General features: G+C 44.3%; 1 protein-coding gene across 1 annotated transcript in view; it reads right to left on the bottom strand.

Annotated features, from left to right (window-relative positions):
* Positions 1 to 12,151: 12,151 nt before the first annotated feature.
* The window catches only part of C1H14orf180 (chromosome 1 C14orf180 homolog), a 20,600-nt gene continuing 7,270 nt past the window's right edge, over positions 12,152 to 25,481 (bottom strand). The window contains exons 3-4 of the mRNA XM_066612304.1: positions 20,033 to 20,059; positions 12,152 to 12,354 (exon numbers count right to left, since the gene is read on the bottom strand). Coding sequence (XP_066468401.1) covers positions 12,152 to 12,354; positions 20,033 to 20,059 — 230 coding nt within the window. The remainder of the gene's footprint in view (positions 12,355 to 20,032; positions 20,060 to 25,481) is intronic.

Raw genomic sequence — 25,481 nt, 5'->3', positions numbered from 1 at the left:
GTTAACATGTTAAAAATTGAGTGGTATGAACTGTGAGTCCTTTTATCAAAGCAGGAACCTTAACATGCCCTAATCTCAACACTCCCCCTGCCGCTAGACGTTCCCAAGTCCTCATTAAAAAAAAAAAAAAATCTGAAGGACTTTCATGATTTGGATTAGTATCCAAGCTGCAAATTTGAATTTTGTAGTTTTGCTTTAATAAAACTCTGCTCCTGTGGGATTCAGCCGAGATGATATGGAACAGTGTAGCTAGTTAGAGACTTTGCTAGATTTCCATAATGATGAGGAAGAAAATAAGCCATTGCTTTGTATTCAGAGTACTCTGTAGATCTCCTGGAGAGATTGCAGGGTGCCCCTTTGCTTCGCTCCATCGTTGAGGTTGGCATGCGAAATATATTATTATTGCTTAGTCAAATGTAGTGTAACAGGCAATGGGTAAACAGCTTGCCTTGTAAGCAATTAATATATAATGCTTGCTTCTTCATATATGCAACTAGAATCTTAATGATAGTCTCTACTGTATTGGTGTTCGTTTGTGATGTTGCTTTTATAGAGTTGTGCAATTATTAGAAGCTACAGAGCACAGCTACCTGTGTATCAAAGAAACAGCAGTGTATTTAGGTAGGCAGTTCATATTTGAACTGGGGTACTTCTCCCCTTTTTAGTCAACTATTACAGATGTCAGTTGCAACCCAAGCCAGGACAGGGTTAGGATTTGTTTTTAGGATCAAGCATGCTTAAAGATATCAGGTGCTGACCTAGAGTGGCATCCCAACTAGCACTGGCACTGTTGGAAAAACTTAGCTAGGATGCCATCCCCTATATTTAATCATGGTCAGCAGTGTCCATGATTTGTTGCCTTAACTCTGGCTAAGATCTCAAATGTAGTGAAACCATGGTTTAACTTGTAAAGGCATTATTATAGTGGGACATTATCGAGCGAGACCTGTCGCAGAAGGCATGTATAGGGATGTTCCAGTGAGACATGCTTCACACCTTGTAAAGGGAGAGGCAGGGAAACATGATTTACTTAGCACAGATGGTGTAAAACCTAGCCACGGCCCAATACTGTTGCATTCCGGCAGCAAAAGACCCTTTATGGCAGCGGGAAGGTGCTGTCATGTGCTCCTGGGCTATTGCTGCAAAAGGCAAGAAGCATGGTGTACATGGCAATGGCTCCAGGAAGCTCTACAAGTATTGGTAAGTTGGTGGGGGAGCAGGGAAGGAAGGCTCTGGAGTGGGGGAGGGCAAGGGGCAGGAAGTGGGCCAGAGGGGCAGACATGCATGCCAGGTCCTTTCCCCCACTTTTTGGCCCACCCTGCCCCCTTTCCGTCCTCAGACTTACACCACCTATATAGTACACCTGCAGAGGATGCTGGCCACCTGATCGCCCCCACCACCATTGAACGCAACGCGCACCCCACCGGTGTGGCTGCGATAACGCCAATGGTGGGGGATGGGATTGGGCAACAAGATTAGTGCCAAACATGGCTTGTAAAACCATTTTAAATTGCAGCCAAACTTTCGCCATGATTTTATTGTTTCAGAAATAAGCCTTCATAATAATTTGAGGAAAACAAACCAAGGTTAAGTGTTGGATCTGCTGAGGACCTATGAGAGGCTGTTGATTCAGGGTGGTTGTTCTGAAATAACAACTGCTGTTTACAGAAGTAGGGAAGCTCCAGCGAAGCCTACCCTCAGTACCTCAGGTATTCTTGACCCATAGCTGGTGTATTAGTTTAATTATTTCAAGTGTTGAACTCGGCTCAAGTGTTCAAGGTGTGGTGGAGCTAGCCACTAAATCACATCAGCCTCCCCATGCAGGTCAACAAGGCATCAGATATACAAAACCCTGTTTCTGCAGTTTCTTCATACACAGTTTTGAGTTTCATCATAAACAGCCTTGTGTACGTGTTGTCATTATAGCTACACGTCTTGGTACACGTTCCCAAGCCCTATTGAATATGTCTTTTTGGTTTGAATGGGAGATCTTCCTATGTGCAGAACCACCAATTGTCACATGTGGATGGATCAGCTGTCTCCGCAGTCATTTTTCAGTATTATGGATGTGGATATTCTTGTCAATGACACATCAGTTACTGAGTCAGCCACTGAGAATCTTGTCACATTTTTTAAAAAAATTATAATTCTGTGATCTCTCTCAAAGGCCTCTCCTTAATCTCCTTAAATATGCCTGCAAGTCTAGCTGTTTGATTAGGGTTGTAAAATCCAAAGGACTCAGATTTGTAATTTTGTACACTGGGAAAGAAAGTGTCTGCATTTCCCCTAGATTTCCAAGAGCAGCTTCCCAGTGTTGTCATTGATGAGCTTCAGGAACACTCCCCCAAACCCTCCCATATTTCAAAATGTAATGCTGCTGTCCTTTTATTATTTCCACTGCTTGTTAAAAGCATGTTCAGTGTTTGATTATACTTCTGTTATAGGTTTTTACTCTATTGCTCTTCCAAACCAAAGATCAGCAACATTTAAGCAGTTTCCCAAGACTTTACATATGCGTACAGGTCAAGTCTGTATCTTTGTTGAGAGAACAGCTTTTTCCACATTGCCTTTGGTGCACGTGCTTGCTTGTTGACACATAATAATAATAGTAATAATAATAATAATAACAGGTATTTATATACCGCCTTTCTTGGTCTTTATTCAAGACTTTATTCAAGGCGGTTTACATAGGCAGGCTTTATTAAATCCCTATTAAATAGGGATTTTTACAATTTCAAAGAAGGTTCTTTCTTTCAAGAATGACTACATTCAAGGTGTTTCATTCCGATCTGGCTTCACATTCTGGCCTCCATCCTCCCACGCTCAGAGCAGATGGAATTGCTCGGCTTCAGCTTGTCAGCTGCTCCAAGGTCGCACGGTGCCGGTGGCCTCGAACTGGCGACCTTGTGGATGTTATCTTCAGGCAGACGGAGGCTCTACCCTCTAGACCAGACCTCCTGCCCTGCATGCAGTGGAACATTTGCCACCAGATCCCACATCCAGCAGAATGTGAGTCTGGATTTGGGGTCTGTTTGGGCAGAATATTAAGAACCCCTTGAATATCCCATAACTCCACTTTGGCCCAAACAGAAATTCAGAAATCTCTTAAAACAGTGCCAGTTCTGGAGGGTATTTTTTATGCACGACTCAGAGAGACACGCCAGGCCACAAATGGGAGACTCCCCTGTCCACTTTTTTCATCCCTCTGGTGGGTCACAGCCAACTAGTTTCAGTAAAAAAGCTCAGACTTCGCTGTCTGTGTTTGGGTTTTGATGCTAGTTACAAACGTGTCAAAAACGCAACAAAAAATGGCGCAGTTTGGATTTTTTGCAGTCTTGAGTCCCTTTTGAACTGAAGATACTAAGATGGAATTTGGGACTTTCTGCCTGTAAATTGGGTGGTCCACTGCTGACTAGAACAACCCTTGGCCCAACCATACTGGCCAGTTCCGAAAGAGAATTATCAAATGAAGTGGAAATGGAAAGGTACTTTTCTGCCTGTAGACATTCAAGCTCTTGTCTTTATCACTTGTATAAAGAGAATGAATGTTTCAGCTTCTAAATATATGTCCTATGATGTGTGTGTGTGTGTGTGTGTGTGTTTTTGTGAACTTTCTTTTTTAAATATGGGAAAAGCTTTATGACGATATGGTAAAGATCTCTGTCTGAAATGGATATGGTGGGCCAGAAGGAAGGAACTGATTAACTTCTCAAACGGTGTTGTCGTCTACACCCTTGTTGCCCTCCAGGAAATGTTTCTGCAAAAATGAATGAAAAGTTTGAAATTTTACATACATTTTTTTAAAATGAGATGGGAGTGCCAACCATTTACAGAATGAGAACCGATATCCTTTTCTTCACAAAAACTTGAAGTTCTAGATTCTGGCCGAACTAGATGCATTTATTTACAATATTTGAAGTTGTTTGAATAATATAAACTATTTATTTATTTATTTATTTATTTATTTATTTATTTATTTATTTATTTGGACATCTGTGAGCAATTTTTTAAAAAGGGGAAATGCAGCTGTGGAGGGGAAGCTTTCTGTTTAGATCAGGACGCCACGTTGGTGGGTGCGGTTTAACCCTTTTCTAATGCCGTCTTTCTGATCTGCATCATGCATGCGGCCCCCCCAAGCTGCTGTTTGCTTCACAGGGCAAAGCATATCTGTGACTGCATTTGCCTTTTGAAAAGAAAAAAAAATGCGGGAGATGTGATCACGAATCTTTTGCCACCTTGTCTGTTTGCATCTTCAGCTTTGGAATATGAATTTCTGAACAAATTATGCTTTTAAAAATTTTGGGTCGCAAAGGCAGTTGTGTCGCTTGGGGGTGAAGGCCACAGTGGGTGACGCATACAGGTTGACACTACTACTGGCCAAAATTTTTAAAATCTTGGTATTATCAAATAAAACCATCGTGTTCTATATCGGTTAATGTGTAATTTCATGCAGAATGCAATGAAACAAATGGCACTGAAATATCTCTATTCTATCAAGAGTTATAGCCAAAAAAATAAACTCAGCTTGGAGGGGCAATGGTGCATCACCATGCCCACCCCCTGGGGCATAACCCTGGGCACTGCATGGGAGAAGGTCCATCATGGGGTTGATGCACTGGACTCCCGCACCAGGTGATGCAAACCCTTGTGACGCTACTGAGCAAAGGCACATTTTTTTCATTTATTTCAGCTCTTACTGAACAACCATTTGATAATTTAGACTCTTGCCTTGCATTGTCATTTGGAGTCTATTCACTGCTTAGTTGGGCACAAATTGCATGCAACACCTTAGAAAGTCATTGCATGCTGTATTGGAATCGCGGAAGATCTGGCAAGGAGGTAGGGTGTGGTGTCAGCAGTGGCCCCTTTAAGGGTAAGGCCTGGGCATCCAGCAGAGTGTGCTGCACAGTTGCAGCCACTTGAAGGGAATAGGGCCCTCAGGGATATAAGGAGCACCTGAGGCAGGAAGGGTTTGTGGGTGGGAGAAGGAGGAAAGCTTGAGGAAGGACAGACTGGATTAATGGACTGAGGAATTGATGTCTAATGGACTGCTGATAGACTGATGTGTGAAAGGACTTTGAAAGCTGCTGGAGCAGAAACTACTGGAGACTCTAAGAGTGGTGTTTGGCTGCTGTGCCCAAGACCTGCTGAGGACCAAGGAGCTGCTGTAGTGGCGGGAGGCTGCTGGCAGGAAGGAGGACCTCTGTAGGTTAAACAGGCGAGCTACCCTGGTGGTAGGGTCCAGCAGGAGTGCAGGGCAGAACCAGGGTCATTTTTTGAGGAAATAAGGGGAGCTAATTAGCTAAAAGTGGGCATAATTCTCCAGGAGGAGCTTGGACTGGGAATCTGGCAGAACACATGCAGAGATGTGTAGTGCTGCTTTTTTATAAGAATTGAACAGGAAGTTGGTTTCTTATGTACAGAAAATTGTAGTCTTGGTCCTTTTGACATCAATTAAGATCGAAATGCCAATGCCAGTTCTTCTTGTTTGAACCAACGGCTTGACTTCCACTGGCTTCGGGAGGTACAGGTTTGGATCCAGTCTCTGCCTAAACTAGTATAATTTACAGTTGGTATCTAATGAATGTGTTTTATATAAAATGTCCCCTCCCCTTGAAAGCGCATTGGGCTTCTGATCTAGTGCCGTATATAAATAAATTGTCTGAAAATGCAGTCTGCTCTGGCATTTATTTCGATTGTTGCATTGGAATACATATGGATTTTTAGGCGTCTATATATTGTCTCTCTTTACAGACGGAATGACATACTTTAAGAAACAGGAACTGAAATACCCACAATGGTAGCCTGGAATGTTGTGGAACTATACTTCCCTTCAGTTGTGCTACCTTATCACAGGCTGTAAGAGGGGCACTTTTCATGGCCTAGTTCTTGCTGTGACTAAACGCCTGTGCCTGGGCTCTATACTTTCAGCTTGCAGCTGGGGATTCACCTAATGGAATTCTTCTCCAGTGTAAAGAAGTAGCCTAGCTTCCTCCATAACATGGTTGTTTTCATGTTCAGGAATGGTTGGATGGGTGTACTACCATGTGAGCTCCTGCCTGCAGATGAACTTGGTACAGTCTAGACTAGCAGTTGCCAAACTTGCCACCATTGTCCTTCAAAAAAACGGTCCCCATTCGGACTGGAGCTTAGTGTTCCGTCTCCATGCCGCATTCATTGTCATGAACGCGTTCATGTTCGTTCATTGTTCATTCACGTTGCGTAGACCTGAGCATCAGGATGCTCTGGGCAGTCGCTCCTGTTACCCAGCATCCCAGAAGGCTGTGCTATAGGACATTTGGGCAGATGTGACTTCCCAGAGTGTTGTGGTGCCTAGTTCTACTGGGAATGAATGCAGCATGGAGGCGGAATGGTAAGCTTCACTCATGGAGCAGAGGGCTTTTCCCAAACCCCAGATCTGGCCCCCAGGCCAGGGTTTGGAAAGCCCTCGTCTAGACACAGATTTACTGATTCAGTGAGAACTAGAGAACTATTCTACCTTAATTAAGAACACTTCTTTGGGCAAGCCTAGTTAAGACAGAGGCTGCAATCCTATCCATACTTACCTGGTAGTAAGTCACATTGACTACAATAGGATTTACTTTTGGATAATATGGATAAGATTGGGCTCTAAGAGGAAAATGGAGATGGTGTGATATTTTTGTCTGAAGATTGTGTCTTGCTTCCTTTGATTTCGTCACTGAGGCCTCTGTCTGACGCGGAGACCAAGCATCACAGATGACACAGTACCAGAGCCAATTGGATTCAGCTACATGGTGATGTCACTGAGGACAACCAAAGCCCTTTGGGCTTGCATTGCCTTTGCTCTTCCTGGTAATGGAAGAGGGAACTTCATTACCGAGACAATTTGTGCTGATGTTCCTTACTGGCAGGCCAGGCACTCGGATAACACTCGATTTGCATAAATAGCTTTATACTGAATGCTTTTCCTGGGCCTTGCAACTTGTGGCTGATAGAAAAGGAACAAAGTTGCAATGAATGAGTGAGCAATCAACACTTTTCCCAGCTTAAATCATAGCGTCAGTACAGCACACAGTATGAAGGAGTTCCTAATTTTTTATATTTTGGTTTAGGGTATTAATTAAAGGAGTTATTCTGCTTTTCTCCCTGGTGTGCCATATGGGCCGTGCCGACCTAGGAAGTTAATCCATTTTTAAAATCACTTATCTTACCTAACTTGAGAGGCCTAACCTCATTTTTATAGAATGCCTATGTGCCAATCCTTCAGAGGTGGGAGGGCTGGCCCTTTCTCATTCTCAATCGCTGTAATGCACAAAATGACAGCTAAAAATATAACTTTTCATATACATATTTTTTCTATGCAAACAAGAGCTTTTTGTCTCAGCAGGGATAATTCCAGGAGAAGGTCACATGGTTCATGTAATTGACACAGGTAGGCGAGCTGCATTATGGTGCAACCCATATAAGGAAGAATGTGGGCTATGCCACTGTTTTGAAAATGTCAGTCTGCATTTGTAAAAGTTCCTTATGATGCTGCTATCCATGAAGGCTACTTTTACATAAGAACAGCCCCACTGGATCAGGCCACAGGCCCGTCTAGTCAAGCTTCCTGTATCTCACAGCGGCCCACCAAATGCCCCAGGGAGCACACCAGATAACAAGAAGACCTGCAAGGCCTCCTGGGAATTGTAGTTTAAGAACATAAGAACAGCCCCACTGGATCAGGCCAGAGGCCCTTCTAGTCCAGATTCCTGTATCTCACAGCGGCCCACCAAATGCCCCAGGGAGCACACTAGCACACACACACAGCGTTTGGTGCTCAGGCTTCTATTCAGTGTTCATTTCAATAGCCATATATTTTGTGGGGAATGCTTGCATTTGAAAAGAGAGTTTAGCTCACCTACAAATCAGATCACCCTTTTTCCCATCCCAGGATTCAACCCAGAGTATCCACTGTTTCCTGGTAAAGAAGGAGTTTAAGAATAGATTTATAGGAAGAGGTAGTGAGATGCAGGAAGCCTGATTCTGTGGTTCTGCACTCTCACATTCATTCCTTGTTGCAACTTTGATTACATCCCATGGTCAGTGACCACATTGAACCAAATGGAACACGTCTAAAATACAGTAGCAGCAGTCTTGTCAAAAATGGCAAGACAAGAAAGAAAGAGGCATTTGTTGGAACTGTGTTGTGTGTGGCGTGGACACTGATGAAAGAGAGCAACCAAAATGATTACTGGGCTGGGGCACCTTCCCGATGAGGAAAGGCTACAGCATTTGGGCCTCTTCAGTCTAGAAAAGAGGCGCCTGAGGGGGGACATGATTGAGACATACAAAATCATGCAGGGGATGGACAGAGTGGATAGAGGGACGCTCTTTTCCCTCTCACATAACACCAGAACCAGGGGACATCCACGAAAGTTAAGTGTTGGGAGAGTAAGAACAGACAGAAGAAAATATTTCTTCATCCAGCGTGTAATCACCAAAGAAACTCACCCATAAGTCGATCCCACAGATAAGTCAAGGGCAGGTTTTGAGTCAACATTCATAGAATTTTCTATGACCCTCGGATAAGTCAGGGGTTAAACTTAGGGGGGGGGGGTGTCTGACTGTAGTTTTGTCTGATTTTACCCGAGGCCAGATCCTGAAAAATAATCTGCCACTAATTATTACCTAAGAGCTGTAGTCTCTATTAAAAACATAGTAAAAGATCATAAGATACATTTTTATTCTTTTTAAATTCTGGTCTTCACCACCTTTTTGTAAACACTATCAGAGTAAGTGCACTGTAAACAACATACCAGTAAAACAATGGTTCCCAACCTGGTATTCATGTGCTCCCAGGGACACTCAACATAACCTTTAGAGGTACTTGGAAAAGAGTGGAATAATGGCAGAAAAAGGCAGGTCATGCTCCAGAATGCCTTGTAAGACAGGAATGCCTTGCAAGGACCAGCAAGGCAGGGAGGGAGGTAGCTAGTTGGCTGTGAAAGCCCCACCAATAGCTAGTTTTTGGTCATCAATTCATGTATGAACCAGTGATAGAAAACCAGCACAGTAAAAAAGCTGAAACATAATATGGAAAGTGATCAATCACCCAGAATTTCTCAGCACACTTCTGGTGCAAAACAGTGCAAAGGCAGACAGAGTCTTCTGTTCTTCAAACAGATGAAAAGAGACAATATATGAAGTCTGGGTTTTCATAGAGAGGAGATGAGGGCTTGTATTATTACAACTATTTTGCTAATATGAAGGGTACAATTTATGGAAATGGCTGCCAAGGGCTATGCAAGTGAAAAAGGTTGGCAACCACTGCAGGAGAACCATGAATCAAATCCACCTTTAAGGTATCTGGTGTGTTAAGCCAGAAGCTCTACGTAGAACACATAACCCATAACACATGACTGAGAGTGTGCAATTCAATTCACAGCAGAGAGATGCAGCTGTATATATTTGCAACCCTTTTTACTCAGAAGTAGACCTACTGCTTTCCATGGGTGTTATTCTTAAATAATGGTGCACTGAATTATAGCCTGGGACTTTGCTTCAAATGGAAAGGAGGATCCCATCCTGGTGTTGAAAAAAACAGACCTGCTTTGCAAGCATTTGCAGAAGGGAACGAAGGAAGGAGAATAAAAGGTTAACTTTGGCTGGAATTTCCCAGTGAAGTTGCTGTAGAAACAAATGATCTGCATTGCTTCTAATGAGTGATGCCTAGAAACGAAACTTTTCAGAGTTGAAAGGCTCTGCCCTCTGACTGACCCGGAGATATGGCGAAGTGATAATTAGAGCTTGATTACTTGGCAAAAATTTTAGTACTATAGGCGAGTATCTACGGTAATTTATGGAACTCCTTGCCACAGGAAGTAGTGATGCCATCTGGCCAAGATGCCTTTAAAAGGGGATTGGACAAATTCTGGGAGGAAAAATTCATTACGGTTTACAAGCCATAGTAGGTATGTGTAAGCTCTTGGTTTTAGAGGCAAGCTGCCTCTGATTGCCAGGTGCAGGGGACGGCACCGGGATGCAAGTTTTGTCTTGTGTGCTCCCTGGGGCATTTGGTGAGCCACTGTGAGATACAGGAAATTGGACTAGATGGGCCCTTGGTCTGATCCAGCAGGGCTCTTATGTTCTTTTGTTCTAAAGTGGCTCCGTTTGAGAGTGAGGTGCAAATCTGGTGAGAATGTGTCCACTTGTAGTTGGGGTAGAGCATCCCTTGGGAGATATGATGATATAAGAGACATTGGAAAAGTCTCCACACTTCATGATTTGAAACTAGAAACTGGGGGTGGAAGGTTAATTCTATGTCATGTCCCCTTGATATGTGGCTGAATGGTCAGAAAGCTGAACATTCATTTTCTGTCTCTTCTTCCTGTTAAACGCAACTGAGATTATTGAACTGATTCCGAGCGTATCCCAGCAGTCACCGAGTCTCAGATTAGCAGCTGGGATAAGTGCCCCCCTTTAGTCCTTTCCTCTGTAAGTTCCTTGACCAATTTTTAACAGAGATGTTGGATGTATGAGTAGGCATGGAGTGGACACAAGGTCTGGCTTAAATTTCTCAGGAGATCTGAAAACTTATAGCTATTCCCCCTTTGTTCTCCAAGTGATGAAAGATTCATGAAATTTGGAGGAAATGGTGCCTGAAACTGATAGTGTTTTTGTAATAATTTAATTATTTTACAAATAGAAACAAAATGTACGTGCTGAGAGAAGTGGCCTCACTATGGAAGTGGCAGACTGAAGATGGGGAATAGCCAATAACCAGGCAGTGTTGCTTCTAAAACAACTTCAGCTTAGTCCCCCAAATGAAACCAGTTGTCACTCAGAATCAAACACAATTAACACAGTTATAATGGTCTATCAGCATAGGCAAATGTTCCTCTCCACCCTCTGCAAGTGGATGGTTCTCCCAGGTATGTAGTAGGTAGCTTGGAATAAAGGACTTCTCACTGCAACTAATTGTTTGCCAATTTCCAATGTGTCCAGTGGTAGTAGATTTTGACATGATCAAGAGAGAAGGCATGGTTTTTTTTGGTTTTTTTGCACCATAAATTATGTGGGTTCAGTGGATTCCAGAATACGTGATTGGTTTGCATAATGTCGGTAAGAAAATCAACACCAGCATTGTTTAAAAATTTATTTTATCACAATTCAGAAGGTAATGGTGTTTGGGTTTACTGACACTCTTTTAAATTCTATTAGGTTATACATGGCATAAAAAATACCTGTGGAGAATTTATCCTTCCATGGTTGTTTATAAAAAAATTCAGTTAGTTCATCAGTATAACGTTGTATTTTATGAAGCCATTAATTGACCACAAGGAGGTCAGCAATTCTGTTATTTTAATTGCATGATTGAATTCTTAGCCTGGCCCCTTTGGAAAGGCTAAAACGACTATGCATCAGTGAAACTTATATAGACTACTAGGGCGATTACAAAGAACCACAAGGATAAAATGTAAGGTTACATGTATACAACTCTCACTTGCTTCACCTCAACCATAAAATGTGACTCAAATATAAAAGAGACATGATCCTGCTCGAATTTACATTCCATTGACTTTTATGGGATAGTTAAGCATGGTACAGTTCTGCCCTCAATTTCACCCTCTGTTTCACTGAGGGCAAAATTTTAAGGTAAGTTTCAGAGTTCCTGCTCTGAATAAACAGAGTAGGAGTCTCAGGGGAAGCAAGAAGTTTCAGTAAGATTAACACACATGCCGTGGTGTGTGTTGGCACGCACCCGTCCGTAAGCAAGATCAGACACAGATTGTTTCAAAGTTAGCAATTTTGAAGAGCAGTCTTTTGTGCGTGTGGTTTAGTTCACGATGTTTTGTTTCCGTGTGATTGGCAATGCTTTGATGATATCCTGTTGTGGCTCCCACACATAGTTAGCAGTGAATAAAGAATAATAATATCAGTAATTGGAGGATCTCACACAATGAGGCACTAATTGCAATTGAGATTTTGAGGGGAAGATAATTGTGTTATGGAAAGAAATGGATGCAACCCAAAAAAGCAAGTGTTCACTGTGGACGGTTTTCTTATTGTACAAGAAGGTGTTCTGCAAGAGATTTGCACTCTGTTCCATTTTTTAATGCGTTCAGATGTTGTGTAAGAAGAACAGGCCATTGTTTCCAGCCCTTCACGATTCCACATGTATGGCTGCCTATTGCCGCGTCAGCCAAGTCCAACATTTCAGAGCAGCGTGCTTCATCTGAAGAAAGACAATCACAAGCTGGGAGTGAAATTCTTCCAAGACTTTGAAATCTCGCTTCGTGCTGCTATAGTAGAGACTGGCAACCAAAAGCAGTACTGTACAAAGCAAGATTCCCAGGAACAAAGGCACGATGCTGGCGGGCTGCTCGTATGCTGGGATATAGCAAAGGCAAGACAGAGGCGGGGAAAGAAGCAAGCATGAGATTAAGGTTGTGCCAGACAAGCTTAGACATTCATGACTCCCAGAACAATTATGTGCTGCCACCGCCCTTCCTTCCTTCACATCCCCTCTCGAAACCTACCTTTTCTGGGAAACCTTTGGTCCATCCCATAGCCTACATTCCCTACCATAATTCCATATATGCTTAAGGGCGCAATCCACAAAAGGCGATAGGCTGGCGCAAGTCCCTTGCGCCGGTTCAGAGGTGTTGCAAATATGCCAGAAGGAATGTTGGCACCACTGAGTGAGGAGGGAGGCCAGCTCAAGCCCTGTGGGGCTGGTGCAAAAGGTCCACCTGCATCGGCCGAGTCAGGCCAGTGTGGGGGTCTGGGGGGGCGGGCAGGAAGAATGTGTTCCAGGGTGGAGGGAAAGTGGGTGGCGGGTGGGCCATGGGTGGAACATGATTGAGGGGGGGTGGGGCCAGGATTCAGTACTTATGCTGGATCGTAACCCTGCTCCTGGCAGCCCAGAGCAGCTCTGGGTTGCTCAGATCTGTGCAACCTGCTGCAGCGTTACACGGGGTAAGGGGAATGAATTCCCTTTGCCCCTGGTTAGATGCAGCCAGTCCAAACCCTGATTGGATATGGGGCAGGCCAGCCAGTCTCCCCATTCCAGCATGGGTTAGGATTAGGCTGTAAGTACGTATGCTTGAAATGAACACAAAGTGGGTTGTATCCAAAGGCAGTCCAGAAAGTTCCATGCACGTCATGGGACTGAAGTAATGACTAACTTGTCTCATTGATATTAGTGCTGCTTGGTCGTGACTTGGGACACGGTTCTGTCAGCCCAATCCTAACTGGATCTCTGCCAGTGGAATGCTGTGGCAGGATTAAAGCAGAAGAACCTGGATCCAGTGCTGACTGCGTGACATCATTCCACTTGCCGGTTCTGCCAGCAATGAAGCCACCAGTGCAATGTGGTCCAGTGACAAGGTCACTTCTACCAGCACCAGATGAATAAACGGTGGGAGAGAGGGGAAGGAACAAGGTTGTGTTTCTGGGCAGGGAGGGAGATGGAATGGGGACAGGATCAGTGCAACCATATCCTATCCCCATTCTCCCTTTCCATCTCCCATACTCTCCTTGGTTCTATGCCAGCAAAACAGGGAAAACGGAGGCTTTCACCAGGGTTAGAGAACCTTTGTTACCCTGAGAACTTTTATCCCCTTGCCCTCAAGAGTCCTCTACAACTGTCCCCTCACCATAGGCTGCTGCGTATGTTCTACAGTATGTTCTGCTGGTGTGCCAGGCCTTCCCACTGTCACAAAAGCACAGGAAAGTGCTTTGTGATGGCACAAAGGCTGTGCGTGCTGGTTTTTTGGGGAGTCATGCATAGGCAGTGCTCCCGGTCATGTTTCTCCTGGCTAGAGTTAGGCTGGAGAAACATGTTTTAGCTCTAGGAACCAGGGTCTCTGCCAAACATCTGCAAAGCACCGAAGTGTGCATGTGTGTGTGTGTGTGTGTGTGTGTGTGTGTGTGTGTGTGAGAGAGAGAGAGAGAGAGAGAGATTATGCCATGAAGAAACAGCTGTTGAGGAGAGCCTAACCCTTTCCTGCCTATCATTTTTCCTTAGCTGATTTCCATTATGCTGTGCCAGCCAAACACACAACCAGAACATTAGCTTCTGGGTGGGGGTTACTGACGGGAGTGGAGGCAACAGGGGGGAAAGGTTTAAGCACCCCTCTTACAAATGTCACTTCTCTGCTATTCGTCACACCTGTCATTCTGCTGATCTGGAACTATGCGACAGGCATTAATGTTCCTAGACCCAGGTGCGCCAACACATGTGTTGTTCCAGCCTCAAGCCCTTGAAAACGGTTTTTGCGCACGCTCTGGTTCAATAGCAATAACATCCACCTCCCTTCAGAAGGAGACTGAATGACAATAATGAAATCTAATGGACTATTGAAAGGGTTTGATTATGTACAAGAATAGGATTGCCACAATTAATGCATGTACTTGGATATCCTTGCTGGCATTTATTTTTTTTTAAATGCATTTCAGCAAAACATGAGAGCTTAAATACTTCTGAATGCTAGACAAATTATTTAATGCTTCTTGGCAGCCTATAAAGAAATTACCATTTCATTGCCTGAAACAGGAGCAAGTCGCGTCCAAGCCTTTCAGGCTAAAAGGAAAAAAAAAATCCCACCCAAACACCCTCAAATCAAAAGATAGATGAATTCATTAAGAGTGGTTTATTTATAACCTGACTTAAAAGTGACCATCAGTACATGTACATTGTGTTTTAAGAGGTTGTTCAAGGAAGAATTTTTATTGGTTTGTTTTAATGAAATGCTTGGGTTTAAAAAAAAAAATTCAGTGCTTATTTTCTATTAATTTGTTGACTTTAATGATGCATTTAATGGGATTTACAAAACTGTTCAGATGTTCACTTATGTATAATTGGCAATCTAGGCCATGTTCAGACGTAACTCTAAAGTGGGGGGGGGTCAAGCTTGTTTCATATAGAGAGCTGAAGTTCACATTCATGGTGCCTACTGAGGGCTGGAAGTGACATTATTCAGTAGGAAGTGACATCATTAAGCCAGAAATAAGCACATTTGTTCTCACACAGAGAAAAATTAGTTCCAAATGACAGAGGAGAAAATCTGCTAATTCAGTTCATGTTTTCGAGATCTAAGAGAGCCCAGTGATCAAGCTGGGAGAGCCCAATTATAATGGGGGTCAGATAAATTGCTTCCAAGGGCCCACGGGCCTTATGTCTGACACCCCTGCTCTAAAGCATTGTTCATGTGACATAGTGTTTTAAGCATGAGTAGACATGAGTCTCGGGTTTACATATGCACTACTCCCCCTGCATGTTGGGATCAGAAACTTCTAACTGTGGGTAGCAGCAAACCATTACTTACCATTGTGGCCAACCTGGCAAACCGTGGTTAGTGCCAACTACAGTTGGTCCACAAACCAGGAGCAAGACTAGAATCAAAGTATGATTTTTTTTTCCACCCTGGTTTGCAGGTAAATGATGTGCAAATCATCTTTTAATGGCTCAGACACAATGGCAAGCATGTCTGCTACTACCCACTACAAGAAGATTCTGACTGTGGGGAAAAGGGAAAGAAAGGGGGAAAAGAGCAAGGAGTGCACAAAACCAAGGTTTCGAATTACATCTAAACAGTAAACAGTTTTAGATTGTAGGGACTGGGAATGTAAACTATGAGACTTGAACACCTGTCTGAACTATGAACTTGCTAGGTGGGCAAGCCACTGTCTCTTGGCATCAGTCATCATGCCTGTGATATGGGTATAATAATTTTGATGGACCCAATGGGGTTGTTTTAAGGATACTAGTGATAAGATATGTGGGAGAGTGCCATGATGCAATGGGAGAGGGAAATAAGACTCAGGGCACAATCCTAACCACATCTACTCAGAAGTAAGTTCTATTTTGTTCAGTGGGGTTCATTCTCAGGAAAGTGTGGTTAGGATTGCAGTCAAAGTCCGATTTACCCTACTCCACTGTGCCATGGTCTCCTATGGGTCTCCTGTGCCAGCTCTTTAGCAATTTCTTCATCTAGCGCAAGTTGCCCACACTAAGTGCCACTCACTCTCACCTCTGTAATGCCTGAGCCCTCCCAGTTCTGCCCTACCCTTGCCCCATCATACTGTCTGCCAACCCGTCCTTGAATTGACCCGCTGCATTGCATGAGGCCACTCCAGCCTCCCCACCGGCATTTCAGCAGCGTGTGGTTTTTGTGACTGGTTTTTGCGTTAAGGCAGGAATCGTTGCCGAAACGCTAGAAGGATCAGGCTACGAGAAATAATTACTAACCTAAGGCTGCCCAGCAAGTATCATGGCTGAGGCAGGATTTGAACGCAGGTCTCTTCAGACCCACATCAGACAAATCACCACACCGGCTTATCATCATGAGGGCTGAAGTGGGTGGGGGGCAGCTGCCCTGCAGTTGTTTTTCCAGGGACAGTGGCATTAACAACAAGATGCCAAGAATTAACCACAGAGGATGCAAATCACAAAGGTGCCCTGCTTGTGAACTGACTCAGGCACTGTCGGGTCAAAAACTACTGACAGGCTGCTGAACTAGAGAGAACATGACTCTGACCCGGTGTGGCCGTTTTTGTGTAAGTCGCTTTGTCATTTTATAATAATAGGATCCTTTTATAAAACGATCTGAGGATGGAGAGTTGTACCAAATACCCAATTCATGCCTCAAATCCCCCCCCCCCCCGCTTATTTAAAATACTGCATAGAGCATAACTATTTGTCTGGTATATGGACACAGTCGGTACGGGGAATATAAAACACGGTGGCCTGGATCATTATGGTTAAAGGTCTACTGTTCACTCTGGCCTATTTAAATTAGCTGCTATTACTAGCCCCAGAATTCATAGTAAACAATTAAGCTGTCATGCTGAGGCACACAGAGGAAAGAGAAAGTCATAAAAGCAGGCAAGCAACCCATAATAATGTATCAAAAAGTGTGGAGGGAGAAGGCAGTGCTAAGAGCAAATCATTTCAAAGTAGCCGAGAAACTGAATCAATGTTCTCTAATAGAGTTGGGGGGAACTATTTGCAGCAAATGATTTATTCACCTCAAAACGAAGCCCTTCTTTCCGCTTGCAAATTATCTCTGAACAGGCTTCCATTTCCTTTGTTAAATCGATTGCTATTTAAAATTACTCTCTTTGTGCCCTCTGTGAATAAATGTCAGCCAGTGGCTGGTTCGCTAACTCCTCCTTGCAAGAGCTGATTCAAATGTTATTTCGTTTTTCGGCGGATGTTTTTTGTACCGTGCCTGAAACAAACAGCGTGGAATTGCTTCCCGGTCTGAACGGGTGAAGAAAAAGCTGCTCTGTGCTCAGTTCTCCAGTGGTAGTTTTCAAACTGTCTTCTGGAAAGCTGTTTCTTAGAAGCTGTTTCTTAGAAGCTCATCAGTCAGGGGTTCCTTAATGACATGATAATGAATGATGGACCAGGCTTCTTTAAAATACACAACTACAGGGGAGTGTTGGGTGTGCTATAGGACATGTTTTCAGTTCATGTGAAGGCCTACAGCAGCGGTTCCCACACTGTGCGTCGCAATGCCCAGAGTGTAAATGGTCTGTGCAACTCCCTGCCGCAGGAAGCGGTGATGGCATCTCACCTAGATGCCTTTAAGAGTGGATTAGACAAATTTCTGGAGGAAAAGTCCATCACGGGTTATGAGTCATGAGAGGTATATGCAAGCTCCTGATTTTAGAAGTAGGCTACCTTGGAATGCCAGGTGCAGGGAGGCACCAGGATGCAGGTTGTGTCTTGTTGTCTTGTGTGCTCCCTGGGGCATTTGGTGGGCCGCTGTGAGATACAGGAAGCTGGACTAGATGGGCCTATGGCCTGATCCAGTGGGCCTGTTCTTATGTTCTTAACTACAATTCCCAGGAAGCCTTGCAGGTCTCTTGTTATCTGGTGAGCTCCCTGGGGCATTTGGTGGGCCGCTGTGAGATACAGGAAGCTGGACTAGATGGGCCTATGGCCTGATCCAGTGGGGCTGTTCTTATGTTCTTAAACTACAATTCCCAGGAGGCCTTGCAGGTCTTCTTGTTATCTGGTGTGCTCCCTGGGGCATTTGGTGGGCCACTGTGAGATATAGGAAGCTGGACTAGATGGGACTTTGGCCTGATCCAGCAGGGCTCTTCTTAGGTTCTTATTATGTCACGATGCACTTGCTGGGGCACCATGAGACACCTGCACCAGAGAGGGAGACCATGCTGCTCCACTCCAAATACCGGCTGGAGGCTCAGCTCAGCAGGAAGAGCACCAGTTCACAAAAGCTATGTGTTGGGCAAAGCTCTCAGCCTGCCCTGGCCTCTTATTGCTGGTTGAAGCTCCATTGCGGGTCCCCAAATCTGGATGTAACTGGTGAGGATGTCATTGCCAGTCACTTCTGGGAGCCATGTGCTGGTTTGTAGTGGGGGTGGTGGTGTTGGTCATGGGTTCCAGGAGTTTGGAAACCGCTGGCCTACAGGCTTGATCTATGCCTTGCCAATGAACATTTCCCAGAATCCTTTGCAGCACAAGGTGTTCCATTGTGGATGTAGTCCTGTGTTTTTTTTTATTGTTTAAACTGCTGGTTTTCTGCTTTTTTCTTGCTTTTGGCTTTTAATGAGATGTATAGGCTGTTTACTGGTTATAGGAGACTTTAGGTGCAATCTAACCAGCAGTTATACTGGCATAGGAGGCACTGGAGGGTAGCAAACGTGCCATAAAGCACGTTTGTGCCTCCGTGGGTGGGAGCTGCATAGTTGCATTCAGATGCACTGACGCGCGGAGGCAGGCAGAAGCCTCTGCGGCGACGCAAGCGGCAAAGGTGGGTGTGGGGAGGGGGCGGGAGAGGCGTTACTGGGCAGGGGGAGGGCAGGCAATGGGCAGCCCCAGGGGTGGGCGTGTGGGGAGTCAGGGGCGGGGCTGGGATCCGGCCGTTATGCCGGATCCCAACCCCCGTCACCAGAGAGAACACAGCAGCTTCAAGTCGCTCAACTCTCCTTGGACTTGCACCACCTCCAGAGGTGACGCAGGTCCGAGGAGACAAATAGGGGCATGCAGCCCTTACCCAGGGGTAAGGGGAAGAGCTTCCTCTTGCCTGTGGGTGAGCCTCTGCACCCAACGAACCTGTGTTGGATGTAGCGCAAGCCTCCTGGCTTGCCTGCTCCAGCGCAGGTTTGGATTGCGCCCTTTAATGTTTATATTTTTTAAATTTTTGATCTTTATAATGTTTATATTTTTATGATTTTTGCAAGCTGCTTTGAATGCCCATTAGGGAGAGAAAGTGGGTACACATTTGCAAACAAACAAACAAATAACTTGCTGGCTGGCTGGCTTGCTTGCTTGCTTAATAAAATAGCGCCCCATTATGGGTGCCAAGGGTGCACAGAAGTCATCATGTGGCATTAGCACAAAACTACTTCAGACTGAGGGCAATACTTCCTCTCCACACTCTGGAATCTTGTGGTAAACACCTGCAAACTCCTACCAAGAAACAGGAGAGTGATCCCTACTGCTAATAACTTTGCCCCACACTTTGCTCCATTTATGTACCCACCCCATAAAAATTCCCTCTTAACATGCAGCAACTGTTACCCTGCACGTGCCTGATCTTGTCTGATCTTGGAAGCTAAGCAGGGTCAGGCCTAGTCAGTACTTGGATGGGAGACCATTTGGGAATAGCAGGTGCTGTAGGCTTATACCATAGTCTTTTGAGACTGAAGGTTGCCAAGCATTTAACATCACAATTGGTGAATGGCATGTTAAAATGAGGGGCCACATTTCAGCACTGAAGTGGCTTCACATGCATGCTCTTGTTGCCAATCTTATAACGCTCAGGTAGGACAGGTCAGTTTATTATCTCCCAGTTGCAGATGAGGCCAAAATAGAGAGTGGCTTGCCTGCGGCTACCTGGTAAGTTCAAGACAAAGGAGATTTGAACCAGAGGCTTCCTGATTCATAGCTCAGTTACAACTATATGGTGCTATCATTTCAAGTAATCTTTATTCTTAAAGCAAATCTGTGCCATTAATCATCATAGCGGCGAGAAGTCACCAGTCAGTTCTACAAATGCCCCACGGTTAAGATGTGTTAGAATTTTCAACTTACCAACTAGGCAGTCACAGCAGGGAATGTCTAGGAAATAGAATGAAAAGGACAAGATGTTCATAACATTGTAAAGAGAGACCTTTTGGGGCTAATGGGAAAAAAGCACGAGAGAGGCAAATTTGGTTGAGGATCTAGCTGCAGGTTGGAAATTGACCATTTACACAGTTCAGAGGCAAATGCAGATTTACAGTTCACCTGCAAACATAATGAGCTAGATGGGTGTGAAAATAATTCAAGTTAGCTGAGCGGCATCAGGCTGGATCTTGTATAGCAGTGGCTCTCACACATTTAGCACAGGGACTCACATTTTAGAATGAGAATCTGCCAGGACCCACTGGAAGTGATGTCATGACCGGAAGTGACATCATCAAGAAGGAAAAATTTTTAACAGTCCTAGGCTACAATCCTACCACACTTATCCAGGAGTAAGTCCCATTTACTATTGTTAAAAGCATTTACAGAGTAGCCTGTTAAAAGCACAGATCTGACACATTTCCCCAAATGCTGTCACATGCCACAGTCGCATCAAGTCTAATATATTAAAAATAAAATATTGAAATGAATGGGGACCCACCTGAAATTGACTCGTGACCCACCTGTTTCACAGTTTGAGAAAAACAGCTATATGGCAAGAGATGGTTGTACCTGAGGCCCAAAATCCAAATGCAACCAAATCTAATTAGATTTCAACTAATTAACTCGGGACACAATCCACTGGGAAGCTTATTTATTATGCTGCTTTTCAGCAACAAAAAGTTACCAACGGGGTTTACATAGCAAAAGGATGTAAAATGAATATAAGGATGTAAATGTGGGTATATACTCTCAAAGAGATCACAATTAAAAAAAATAAAAAAACTTAACAGGCAGTAAATTGCTTCTGGAAAAGATGGTCTGCTGGGATGAATAGTGATGGTTTCTCTACCCTGATAAATCTCCAATAGTTACCACTTTACCTCTTGCCCAATTAGCAGGGGTCTGTCAAAGGTCCATCAAAGTGAATGGGAGCCTTTCAACCAAGCCCTGGGTAGATTGTGTTGTCTCCTGGCATATCAGCTTGCCTTCTAGAAGAGCCACTTCTTTACCCACAATATCCTTTCCTAAAGATGTCCAATGACTTTTTACACTAGTATTTGAGGCTTGGGGTTCACTGGGGCCTGTCTATTGTTCATCCAACACTACACATTTTTTTCAGTGTTTGTTTTAACATTCCTAAACATTTAGTTTATGATAATTAATGTGTCCTGGAAGATTCTGAAGTTTGAAGCTTCTACAGATGGTGCAAATTGCTACATGCTGTCTGCTAGCAAGTCTGTCTTTCATAATGCTAATGTAGGGACTGGGAGGGGCACATCTGAAGGGACAAATCAGAGGGCAGAAGGGGGTTCCTTAAACCTAACCCCACCATCCAATTCTCCCCTGCAGATGTCCTCCATCATTTTACAAAGTATCCCCCAAACTAGAATCTGAAACCAGAATTGAACAGGGAGAGGGAGGCTTGAGAGATTACAATGAAAAATATGGAAAATCATCTCTTTACTCACTCCACACTGTGCATAAGTCTCAGGGCCCAATCCTATCCCCTGCCAGTTTATAGCATGCAGTGTTGCCAATGGAGTATGGCAGCCTGCTATGGGGGAGAAGGCGACCAGATGGCCTGGGAGAGGTAAGAAAATATTTTTCACTTCCTTTTGACCAACCACTTGGCTGTCAATGGGTTTCTTTGGACTTATGCCAGCTCTACCTCTATGGAGAACTTGTGCAAGGAAAGCGCCCTACAGGTAGACCACAGCTGCGATACAAGGACATCTGCAAGAGGGATCTGAAGGCCTTAGGAGTGGACCTCAACAGGTGGGAAACCCTGGCCTCTGAGCGGCCCGCTTGGAGGCAGGCTGTGCAGCATGGCCTTTCCCAGTTTGAAGAGACACTTGGCCAACAGTCTGAGGCAAAGAGGCAAAGAAGGAAGGCCCATAGCCAGGGAGACAGACCAGGGACAGACTGCACTTGCTCCCGGTGTGGAAGGGATTGTCACTCCCGAATCGGCCTTTTCAGCCACACTAGACGCTGTTCCAGAACCACCTTTCAGAGCGCGATACCATAGTCTTTCGAGACTGAAGGTTGCCAACAACATGCCAGCTCTACACTGCCGCCAAGATCCATCCCTCCTGCCCTCCCTACTTTCCTGCCAAAATCCTTCCCTGATTGGTGAAAGGGTGCATGACCTCCCTCTGCTGCCACCTTGCCTGCTCCAGTGCGGCCTGGATGGGCTTTTTTTGGGGGGGGGGGTGGGGTACTTGGAGCCTCCAGCCATTTGCACCAACGGTACTGGAGCGCAAGATGGCGATGCACCTTTTACACAGCCATTACAGGACTTATGGCAGTGGAACATTATATCTACTGACATAGGCCCTAGTTAGCATTGGGCTGTCAATCACCTTTTTTCCAAGCTAAAATGTTCCGAACATTGTACTTTTCCTGGTTAAAAAAAAAAGAGGTTCCAAGCCCTCTGATCATTTTGGTTGACCGCTTTCGCACCTTTTTCCAGCTCTATAATATCTTTCCTGGGGTTTGGTGACCAGACAGTATTCAAAATGTGGTTGCACCACCGATTTATATGAGCATCATAATACTCACAGTTTCCAATGTCTTGCCTGATAATCCCTTGCATGCAATTTGCCTTTTCACAGCAGCCACACACTGGCAGCCGCAAACCTCCCCAGCACCGCGCACCAGGGCAATGGTCCGCGATGGCGCCCCCAGGGGATGCCGCCACCCGCTGCGTGCAAATCCACCCCCCAGTTACCTGGAGCGCATGGAGCCTCGCACAACTCCAGGATACATCGGGAAAGCCTCCTTAGGCTTCCTGAACGTCTTAAACTGTGCTTATGGCAAACTAGAAGTTTCCGACTGCGTCAGGAGCCTCAGAGAGTTCACATGGTCCTAGGGGCGCGTAAGTCTCCACACCCAGGGCATTTGCTCCTTTCATTCAATGGCAGATTTGCCACTGCACACTGGGTCTTTTTTCATTTGTTTGTCCACCAGTACCCCAAGATGTACATTGGGACAAACCCAATTTCACGTACACCGATGGGAACTCAGAAGTCCAGAAAATTGGGGTTTTTGTCCCAACTTGCATCACCTTACATCTGCTAACATTGAAACACATTTGCCATTTGTTTGCCCATTCACCAAGTCCAGAGAGATCGTATTGGATTTCTTTGGTTTTCTATCACCCTCAATATTTTGGTGTCATCTGCAAATTTAGCCATCTCAACATTTATCCTTAACTCTAGATCTTTTATGAACAAGTTAAAAAGCACTGGACTCAACACAGATCCTGGAGAACTCCACTTTCCTCCACTGTAAAAACTACTCAAATATTCCTACTTCCTACTTCTCATTTAGCAATCCATAGAAGGACCTGTGCTCGTATTCCATGACCACCACATTCAATCAAGAGCCTTTGGTGATGGACTTTGTCAAAAGTGCCCAAATATACAGTGTCAACCAGATCACCACTCTCCACATGACACTCTCAAAGAACTCTGAAAGGCTCCTATAATGCCTCCACCTTTCAATTCTTTACTATCTCATTAAATGTCAGACTGGAATCTTGTGTTTGCTGGGATAAAGTGTATGTTCTCTCTGATTAGCAGCAGATCTGCTCAGAACAGCACATTGGGGTGGGGAAAGGACATCTCCAATACATTGCATTAGGTCGATATTTGGATATGTTTTCAAATATTCTGCTCTCTGTCTTGAGCTCATGTGACAGGACAGGATACACATTGGCATAAATATATAAACAGAGCTATGACAAGTTAAACAGGGGGAAGTTTCTCTAAACATTACAAGCACAGAGCTTTAATAGTATTCATTCATAGGGGGAAATAAAAAAAAGGGTCTGAAGATTTGTGGGAATCAGAGTTCGGGCTTAATGCAAATGACTGTTTTATGGAACATTTTACAGACATACCCACAGATCTTCATAAAGTTTTAAGAGCATCTCTCTTTGTGTTTTATCATGCAATAGCATTCATTGCTGACTATGTGTCAGGCAACTTTTGTCCAAACAAATTGGAGCTACATGCAAGATCTCAAAAAAAAACACCAGCATTTCTTTTAAACAAATACCAAATTTGGTTGACTTTGAAGAGTCTGAATCCTGTTCTGAAACGTAAAAACATGATTGTAATGGACTTGTTAATATATCTAAAGACTTCTTGATATGCTTTTGCAGCAATAGGGTCAACTACTATCTAGCTGTATTTATTCCCTAAGTGCAGTGGTGTAGCTAGAGGGGGTGCAAAGCACTAAGTTTTGCAGGGAGCCTCACTGTGATGTGCAAGTGGCCCTTCCCCCTCCCTTTCGGAGCCATTCTGGGCAGTGGGAGTAAAACAGAGACCTGGAATGACTCCGAAGAGGAGGGGGAGGGGATGTTTGCATGCTGTGGTGAGGCTCCCTGCAAAATTTAGTGTTTTGCACCCCCTCTAGCTACGCCAAATGCAGCACTAGCTAAATGCAGCACTTCCCTCAAACACTTATACCCCACAGCATGTTGGGAATGCTGGGAAAAGAATGTTGCGTTAACAGTTAAAACATAGCTACCCATCTGTAAACGGGAGCTTTGACAAGAATATTCAAGTTAGGAAAATTTGCTTGAGTGTTTGTTCTCCCCAATAAATTGCCATCAGTTAAATCTCTAGATTCCACACTATACACTTGATATGTACTATAGCTGAAAGCCGCATTCCAGTGTTGAAAACACGTCATTATGCGCGGCAACTGGAAAGAGACAAGTTCATAGAACGTGCAAGGCGGAAGGTTTATTGCAAATGTTCTTCACAAGCCAGAAGATGAATGAGGAGGTTCATATGAATGTGCTTAGTGCAGAGATATACCCATATTATTTTCCAAATGAAAATGTGACTCTATGAAATGCTGGACGGGGGGGGGGGGGGATGTAGAATATATATTTTTTAAAAAGCTACTTGCATTGTACAGTGGATATATCATCCAACAATGCCTTGGAATGGGATTTGTTGACAAAAACCATCCAAACATCAATCCAGGGTGAAATGTACAGCAAATGGAAAAAAATGTCTATGGTGCCAGAAAGCTTTCATTTTCCAATCCGTAGCTGAGCCGCGTTGATGGTTTGTGTTGACACGGAGCAAAATAGAATTTGTCAGAGACGTTTGTACGAAAGGGTGCAAGCGGCAGATTGGCAGTAGAAAATGAGGACTCCTCATCCTGCACGTTCCCCCCTCTCTGTACCCCCCATCCCCATTTTACCAAAGCAGTCCAGGCATGATTTTTCATTTTGGACTTTGGGGCTAAGATAACTCTATAGCCAGTATAAAATGAGAGAAAGGTGTCATTTGTGCTTAAATTTCTAATCTAAACATGACGACTAGTGCAAGAACAACAGTCAGTTCCATTGAATTCA

Source organism: Tiliqua scincoides, chromosome 1 (assembly GCF_035046505.1).
Source record: "Tiliqua scincoides isolate rTilSci1 chromosome 1, rTilSci1.hap2, whole genome shotgun sequence".
Taxonomy (NCBI): Eukaryota; Metazoa; Chordata; class Lepidosauria; order Squamata; family Scincidae; genus Tiliqua; species Tiliqua scincoides.
The sequence above is the reverse complement of the archived record's forward strand: the minus strand, read 5'-3'. Positions and strand labels throughout refer to the sequence as shown.